We start from the raw sequence: 9,193 nt of genomic DNA, 5'->3' as shown, positions 1-9,193 counted from the left end.
AATAAAAGAATTCCTTCTCCTACATCATTCCTGAGGTGCAAAGACCCAGACTTTTCCTTCTGTGCTAAGTGAGTTTAAAAAGGTAAGAAAGATCCAAAAGAAAGAAAGGAACAACCACACAAACCAACAAGCACCCAGTGCAAAGAAGGGGTGGCTGTTTCAGCCTTCTCTCACCTCAGGGAAGGAATAGATTAGGTAGGTGACGCTGATCCAGCCATAAGCTCTTTCCTCTTGCCGTGTGATGATTCCAACCCCGTGGAAATCCATGGCAAAATCCTTCATGCTCTTAGCAATTCCCTCCATGCTTTCATCTGCTGATGAGTTGTTCTTTTGCCTAAGAAGCATCCAAAATTCAAGAAACAAATGCAGTGAAACAATCCCAATGCAGAGAACCCAAGGAAGCAGTTGGCTTCCTCCTACTTTCACAGATTGCAGCGTTTGGTCCTGAGCAGTTGCTGTGAAATGATGTTTGCTGCTCTCTAGCTTGTACAAGGTGCTCCTTGCTTTTCCTAGGGAAAAGCAAGATGAGGTGGCAGAACAGCCCTTTGGCATTCTACCTTGAACACACTCCCCTACCAGCACCCAACCACGTCTGCAGAAAGTGCGTGCCCTGGTGGGAACCACTGCCTTATGTTGCAGGAAGAAGGAAGAGCAAAGCAAGAGCACGGAGCATTTCCCGCTTGGCAAGAAGCAGAGCAGCATCCTTGGTGCTCGTGGGCTCCCAAAAAGGCCAGCGTCTGTCTCTGGGCCCCCAGGGCCCAGCACAGGGGCCAGTACAGCTCAGGTCCTGCCATGGCTCCCCACTGTGCTGTCTTCCTGCCAGGGCTCCCTTGCTCAGGGCAGCTGGGGAGCTCGGCGCAGCCGGCCCCGTGCAGGATGCCGCATTAGCCAGGCTGCTGGCAGCTGCCTGCAGCTTGGCCACCTCCCCTTCTCCTCAGGGCCTGCCAAGTACCTCAGGAGCCTGCTGCCTGCTGGTGCTCCAAGAAAAGCTGCTACCTCTCTCCCTTTCTCAGTGGCAATGGCCTTCAGAGCTCTGTCCAGCCACTCTCTTAGGGACTCCAGAGCTTTCGCAGTATCGTTGGCATAGCTTGATGTGCCTGGCCCTGGAAGAGAGTCAGGTCACTCGGATGAGAAACGCCCCGCTTTGGCACACTAAGGAAAGGGAAATGAGGCCACCCCAGCTGCCATACAGACACACACACACCCCCAGGGCAGCATCAAGGCCACCGCAGAGGGGATACTGACCCTGCACATTACAGAAAAAGCTCTGCCTGATCTCAGCCATGTTGTTCTCATCACCTGTCTCCCTTTTGATGATGAACAGAGTGGGGTGGGACGAGCCGGCGTCCATCCCTCGGTCCACCTGGAAGCACAAATGAAGAGCTCGTGGCTGGCTGGAAGAGCAGCAGGGATGGTGGGGCTGGAGCCCAGCCCTGCCAGGAGACTGGTCACTTTGTCAAAGCTAAGATGTCCCCAAGAGGGTGTCCCAAAGAGCAGCTCTTATTGCTCTTAAAGCGGAGACCCTCCCAAAGCTATGGCAGTCTCAAGCATGGTCGAGCAGAGCAGTGACAGGACAGGGCCCTTCAAGGTCTGGTCTTGAGTCTGAGATGAAGGGCTCAGAGTCAGCCAGAGGGCTCGATCAGCCTGGCCCATGCTGGCCCCAGCTCCAGCAAGGCTCTTTCAGGGCCCCTGCCTTCTCTCTTCTGCCTGCATTTTGGCATGGCTGGAGAAGACTCACACCTGCAAGACTCATCCTAGCGAGCCCCACACACTCCAAAGCCCTAACATGAGCTCTTGTCTCATGGAGCATCTGTGCCACATGTCTGCTCTGCAGTGCTGCTCACCTTGGCCTCGGGTGACAAGCTGACCTTGAACAAGACCAGCTGATGGGCAATGAATGACTCCAGGAGCAGTAACGCCAGAACAACAGAGATCAGACGGCTCTTTTTAATGGCCATCCTGGCAAAGGACCCTGCAAAGGTCAACACAGAAAGAGAGAAATTGCTTGGATGTGACGCACTGGGAAGAGCGTTGATGAGTTAAAGCTGCAAGGAGGCCGTTCCCGAAAGCGGCCTCCACGTTGGCCCTCTCCTCAAGGAAGCTGTGGGTATCTCGAGGTCAGTGGGCTCCTCTCACCTGCCTGCACTGTCACGCCTGCGCACTGCCCGGCACGCACACACGGGCAGCGAGGGATGGAGCCAGGATTGCTCACAGGCAACAGTGAAGATGGGGAAAACCAACTTACTTGTCCTCTTTGTGCTGTCAGTCGCTCGTAGATACCTGTCAACAGAACTCAGGCAGAGTTCTGGAATTTTGAGCTTCTCTAGGTTACCTCACGTGGGCATTGAGCAGTTGCACGTTGTCATGATGACACCACACGTGCCACTTTTCACATTGCCCTTACGAATCTGTCACCTCTTAAAGAGCAACCTTGGTCATATCCCCTGCCCTGGAATTGCCCGCAGAGCAGCCGGGGTTTTGAGAGCAGGTTTGATTCCAACCAGAAGCAGGATGCGGTTGGAAAAGGAAGGATGGCCGTGCAAGGAGGGGGCCGGGGCCCTGAGCAGAGGCAGCCCCCACTGCCTCCATCTCCTGGCAGCAACCAGAGCTGTCTCTGAGCTGCTCCTGGCCCTTTTCAGCTCCACACCCTGAGGCCAGGACAGACCATTGAGTGTCCCCGGGCCAGGGCTGCAGCCACAGTTGAGCTGAGCAGAGGCCGGTGGGGAGCCAGGTCACACCACACACTGGGGACTAAGTCCCTCGCTGTCAGCCCTGGCCTCCTCCTGGATCAGACCCCTTTCTGTCACAACCTGGCTGTAGCAGATTCCCTGTGAAGGGACAATCCCCATCACATAGGGAAAATGTCCGCCTCATGCCCGAGGGCTGTCAAGAAAAGGAAGCCAATCACTTATTTCATGATCATCAGAGGATCCTACAACGCTGGGGCCATCAGCCCCATGGACATGGTCCTGCCCTGCCCCAGAGTGCTGCCAAGGGACTCGCACATGGTCGTGTTCACAGCTTCGCTGCTGCTGTCTCTGCCTGTGCCCTCAGACACCATCCCCCTGCCTAGAACCTCTCGGCTCGGCCCATTTCTGGAGGACACAAGCTCTAAGCCACCAGGGTGGCTTCTCCACCCATCCACTGCTGCTCGGCTGGAGCGCTGCATGTGCCGCATAGCCCCAGCTGAACTCGGTGGCACTCCGCAGGGTCTGTTCTATGGGGTCACTGCTCTGGCTGCAGCGGCTCCCTGTGGCTTCCAAGCCTGTCCTCCTAGGGTCACATTCGCCCTGCTCTGCCTGGCCAGGCAGCTCTACCCGGCACCACGTCTGTCCACACGTTCCAGAGAGGACACGTCCCAGCAGAGGCACAGAGTAACTTTGTGAAGGGGCAGAGCCAGCACAGGTAGCAAAGGGTCACCGAGGGCTGCGGAGCTCAGCGGGGAAGCCCACGACTGCAGGAGGTTTCTTGCAACCATCATTGTCCCCAAATCCAGCACAAAGTTGCCTCTGTGCACCAGAGTAACGTTCGTTGTCTCACAGGTAGGTGAGGGATCCATAGTCCCGAACAGCCTCACAGCTGCAGCTAAATGACACTGAAGCATCTTTACTTTGTGAAACTCACGGTAACTTGCTGATCTCCAAGTCCCCTCGAAAGACTAAAGCCCCCTCATTCAGCCTGGCTCATTTCTAGACGGTCGAGGAGTGTTTCCCACCAAAGCTGTGACCCAGAGAAACTGTCTTCAGGAGCAGCAGCAGCTGCTCCTACTCTGCCCCTTCTCTTGGCCCTCCCAACACCCTTAGCACTACCTTGGGGAATAGGCCTACAACACTAAAAACTGCATTTCTGTTCAACACCATGCACCAGCTCCCTCTGCCTCCCAGCACAATCCGTGAGACAACCTTGCTGGCACCCTGAGGGCAGGAAGTGCCACTCGGGGAGGGGACAGGAGAAACGGGAACACATTGGAGTAGAACTGCAGAAATCGGTGTTAAGATCATGGCCTCGGACTGCTCAGGACAAGCAGCAGCTTCTCTGTTTCAGGCTGGCAGCAGCTTGAGGTTTACACAGGTGCCGACAGCACATAAACAACCCCCAAAGAATTCTTACTCCAGGCGGCAGGTTTCAGTACAGAAACTTTCCGGGGGAAAATAAACAACAACAAGAAACAAGGAGCTGTATGTGTATAATTCCCCCATCTGTACAGTTTTGCTTTACATTCACTGGCCCGTCCAACAGGGCCTGCACATCAGGACACATTCACACGAGAGCCGAGCCAGGCCGACGTTGGCGACGCGGCACAAACGGGGCCTTTGCGGAGATATCAGAATCGCCGTGGCTGGAGTGAAGCCTGGCGCTAAGGCCAGCGCAGGCCCCCGGGCCCCGCGCCTGCTGCTCGGGGCTCAGCGCTGCCCCGTCCTGACGCGGCTGCTCCGCAGCGGCTCCGCTCTGGGCCGCAGCCCCCGGCACCTCGTGCCCATCCTGGCCGGGGCTGGAGCTGGGGCTGGGGCCGGCCCATAGAATCATAGAATGCATAGGGTTGGAAGGGACCTCTAGAGATCATCTAGTCCAACCCCCTTGCACACGCAGGGTCACCTAAAGCACGTGGCACAGGAATGCGTCCAAGCGGGTTTTGAAGATCTCCAGGGAAGGAGACTCCACAACCTCTCTGGGCAGCCTGTTCCAGTGCTCTGTCACCTTACTGTTAAGAAATTTTTCCTTAAGTTCCTGTGGAACTTTTGGTGCTTCAGTTTGTGGCCATTACCTCTAGTTCTGTCGGTGGCCACCAGGGAAAAGAGACCAGCACCATCCTCTGCACTCCCTCCCTTGAGGTACTTATATACACTGATTAGATCCCCTCTCAGCCTTCTCTTCTCCGGGCTGAACAGACCCAGCTCCCTCAGCCTCTCCTCGTAGGGCAGATGTTCCAGGCCCCTGATCATCCTTGTGGCCCTGCGCTGGACTCTCTCCAGCAGCTCCACATCCCTCTTATACTGTGGAGCCCAGAACTGGACACAATACTCCAGATGAGGCCTCACCAGGGCTGAGTAGAGGGGCAGGATCACCTCCCTCGACCTGCTGGAGACACTCTTAATGCACCCCAGGATCCCATTGGCCTTCTTGGCCACGAGGGCACACTGCTGCCTCATGGTCAACTTGTCGTCCACCATGACACCCAGGTCTTTCTCCGCAGAGCTGCTCTCCAGAAGGTCAGTCCCCAGCCATCCGCGTCGCCCCTCAGTTCACGCGGCAGGCGCGGAGCAGCAGCAGCTGCAGCTGGATGAAGACGGGCGCCATGACCAGCCCGTACCAGAGCTCGCGCGTGCCCTCTGCCAGCTTGTGGCACAGCAGCAGCTCGAAGACGAACTGGAGCCCCAGCACGGTGAGCACCCAGAGCCGCCGCAGCACAGCCAGCCGCTTCTCAGCAAAAGGAAGAGCAGGGAAAACGTGGGTCCGCTGGTGAACGGGATGGGCACCCTGGTTACAAATAACACAGAAAAAGCAGATTTGCTGAATGCCCTCTTTGCTTTGGTGTTTACCAAGGGCAGCCCTTTAGAGCCCCAGGCCCTAGGGACAAGAGAAGAAGCCTGGAGAGAGGAAGACTCCCCCTGAGTAGAGGAAGATTGGGTCAGAGAGCACCTAAGGAAACTCGATACCCACAAATCCATGGGCCCTGATGGGATGCACCCCAGAGTGCTGCGGGAGATGGCAGATGTCATAGCTAAGCCACTCTTCAGCATCTTTCAAAGATGCTGGAGAATGGGGGAGGTGCCAGAAGACTGGAAGAAGGCCAATGTCACGCCAGTCTTCAAAAAAGGCAAGAAGGAGGATCCAGGCAACTCCAGGCCAGTGAGCCTCACCTCTGTCCCCGGAAAAGTGATGGAACGGCTCATACTGGCTGTTGTCTCCGGGCACGTGGAGGACAAGAAGGTGCTCAGGAGTAGTCAGCATGGATTCACCAAGGGGAAATCTTGCTTGACTAATCTGATAGCCTTCTATGATGGAATGACCAGCTGGATAGATGAGGGGAGAGCGGTGGATGTTGCCTTTCTCGACTTCACCAAGGCTTCTGACACCATCCGTCACAACATCCTCCTAGGCAAGCTCTGGAAGTGTGGGATAGATGAGTGCACAGTGAGGTGGATTAGGAACTGGCTGGATGGCAGAGCTCAGAGGGTGGTGATCTGCGGTGCCGAGTCTGGTTGGAGGCCTGTAGCTAGCGGGGTCCCCCAGGGGTCAGTCCTTGGTCCAGTCCTGTTCAGTTTATTCATCAATGACCTGGATGAAGGCACAGAGTGCTCCCTCAGCAAGTTTGCTGATGATTACGAACTGGGAGAAGTAGCCAATACCCCAGAGGGCTGCGCTGCCATCCAGAGGGACCTGGACAGACTGGACAACTGGGCGGTGAAAAACCTCATGCAATTCAACAAGGCCAAGTGCAAGGTTCTGCAGCTGGGGAGGAAAAACCCCAGACACCAGCACAGGCTGGGGACCGACCTTCTGGAGAGCAGCTCTGCAGAGAGGGACCTGGGCGTCATGGTGGAGGATAAGTTGACCATGAGGCAGCAGTGTGCCCTTGTGGCCAAGACGGCCAATGGGATCCTAGGGTGCATTAAGAAGAGCATCTCCAGCAGGTCGAGGGCGGTGATCCTGCCCCTCTACTGAGCCCTGGTGAGGCCGCATCTGGAGTATTGTGTCCAGTTCTGGGCTCCACAGTACAAGAGAGATGTGGAGCTGCTGGAGAGAGTCCAGCGCAGGGCCACAAGGATGATCAGGGGCCTGGAACATCTGCCCCATGAGGAGACGCTGAGGGAGCTGGGCCTGTTCAGCCTGGAGAAGAGAAGGCTGAGAGGGGATCTAATCAGTGTATATAAGTACCTCAAGGGAGGCAGTGAGGAGGATGGTGCTGGCCTCTTTTCCCTGGTGGCCACCGACAGAACTAGAGGTTGTTAGGTCCGGTATCCGAATTGACAGGGAGAGAGAGACAACCACCATAGATATATTGTCTTTTATTAATAGAAGAAAGATAATAAGTATTACCAGCTAGCTGGGGTCCGGGCTTTCCCACGCAGGGGTCACACCACGGACCCCGACCACTTCGAGCGTCCCTCTTTTATACCGTTCTTACCCAAGAGTGTTCCCCCTCCCGTTTTCCTGTTTTGCATTCTTGTTAATGTTATCTATTTTGCTGAATTAAAACATCTGGATAAGCAGCCCCCCTATCATCCTGATTGAGGGCAGGGCACCCTAACCCCGCCACCTATCAAGGGTCCAGACCTTGCCATGAGCAGGGCATCCTGACCCTGCCATCTATCAAGGGTTCTGCCCCTGCCATGAGCAAGACATCCGGACTCTGCCAGTTATCATGGGTCCTTGTGCTCTAAGACTCAGCTTATTCTACATTAGCTATTTAACCCCTACCTTCCCTGCTAATGCACCCTACATTCCCCCCTTTTTCTTTTGCTAATATCAGAGAATCCTTTCTCGATCTTTCTGAGTTTGTCGCATGAACATTATGTGCATAGAATTAACTCGATTTGTAGCTTTTTCCATTACCCCCATTACACATTTCCACATTATACAGATACACAGTAACAGTAATAACAGAATTACAAATACGCGTAATCCTTCTTTTATCAGTCCTGATATCCACCCAGGTAACCCTCCAAACAATGACTCTAGCCATCCGTCCATCAGTCCTTCTTCCCGTGTTATCTTCTGAGTGTGTTCCTTGAGCCAGCACAATTGTTGGTGAATCGATTGGCTATGGTCCGACAGGTTAAAACAACATAGTCCTTCAAACTCCTCACATCCCTGTCCATGGGCGAGGAGCAAGAAGTCTATAGCCGCCCTATCCTGTAGTAGTGCGTGTCGCAGGCTGTTCTGATCGAGCAGGAGTTGTTCCAATACCTCGGTTGTCGCATTTGCTTGCTTCTCACTCCAACAGGCTAACTTCGAAAGCTCCCTTAATGCATTTCCTGCTGCAGCTCCTGGCACAAAGATAGCTAAGGCGACCCGCGCGGTTACAGATATTAATTGTACATTATCATCACATTCCGGTGTTAAACCAAGGGAACGCTTTTGCCTTCTTTGTTCCTGCTTCATAGCTAACAACTTAGCTTTAGACGGGGCTATCATTGCCAGTTGCCCTAAATAACACGGTCCCCCATAGGCATTCTTAGGTATTCCCTGCCATGCTCTATCCCCACAAATTAGAAACACTCCATCTGGCAAGGCCTTAGCGGTATCATTATTCCATAGTAAATCTGTCCTATTATGTACCTGTCCTGATGGATCCCCCCCATATGCTCCTAAGGGTAATCCCTCAGGGTACCGTTCTTGTAACCCATCGACTGTCCCATTTATCCCACAGAATGTCCCGTTTGCATATATGGGACCGAAGGTTCCATCTCCTCCTATGGTCTTACGCCAGTCGAATATTGGGTCGGGAGATACATCAGTCCAACCCGAAGCATTCCACCATTGGGGCCTAGGGCCTCCTTTAATTATAATGTTCCATTGTGCCAGGAGTCTCACTCCTCCCTTTTCTCCAAAAAACTTGTCCCCAAACATAAAACACATTTGGGTCCAATTATTGGAACTATTTCCAATTGCTTGTGCCCCCATCAAATTGAGCTCTTGGGGGTCCCAAGGCAATGAGGTATTTAATCCCTTAATTAGCCTTGCGGCACATTCCGAGGCACTTACTACCCCTGAACAGTTTCCCGTAGATACCTTTTTAAAACTGTTGTCATCAAATCCCGGCTTTCCAAACAAGCAGGTTCTGAATGGATTACTAGCGGTGATGAGGGACAGGCAGAATTCCTGATTCCCTGTGTTATTTGCCCAAGTCACCCACATATTACTTCTCTCTTCTATGTTGTATATCCCATTAGAACACCTCAGAATCATAATTAGCAGGACCATAATTACCCAAATTGTGTTACTGTACATTTTTCCTAATTAATTTCAATTTCAGAGGATTGTTACTATTCCTTCGGACCTCCCACTCCTCTGCTTTCTTCCGCTCTTCTTTGTTTAGCTTCCGGACGTGGGAATGGTGAATCCAATGTCCTATTCCATCGACCTTAACGGCAGTGGGTGTTACTAAAATTACTACGTAAGGTCCCTTCCATCTGCTTTCTAATGTTTTTGGGTTATGCCTTTTTACGCACACCCAATCTCCAGGTTC

At 53.6% G+C, this 9,193-nt stretch overlaps 1 protein-coding gene across 1 annotated transcript; it reads right to left on the bottom strand.

Annotated features, from left to right (window-relative positions):
- Positions 1–2,262: 2,262 nt before the first annotated feature.
- LOC148592675 (syncytin-A-like) lies at positions 2,263–8,351 on the bottom strand. The gene is made up of 3 exons (XM_088534128.1): positions 8,336–8,351; positions 7,558–8,288; positions 2,263–2,280 (listed from the first exon to the last, which is right to left on the bottom strand). The coding sequence occupies exons 1-3, from the start codon at positions 8,349–8,351 to the stop codon at positions 2,263–2,265; spliced, it is 765 nt and encodes a 254-aa protein (XP_088390254.1).
- Between the last annotated feature and the right edge of the window lie 842 nt (positions 8,352–9,193).

Source organism: Tinamus guttatus, unplaced genomic scaffold, assembly GCF_059628265.1.
Source record: "Tinamus guttatus ecotype Peru unplaced genomic scaffold, ASM5962826v1 Tinamus_guttatus_pri_ptg000545l, whole genome shotgun sequence".
Taxonomy (NCBI): domain Eukaryota; kingdom Metazoa; phylum Chordata; class Aves; order Tinamiformes; family Tinamidae; genus Tinamus; species Tinamus guttatus.
The sequence above is the reverse complement of the archived record's forward strand: the minus strand, read 5'-3'. Positions and strand labels throughout refer to the sequence as shown.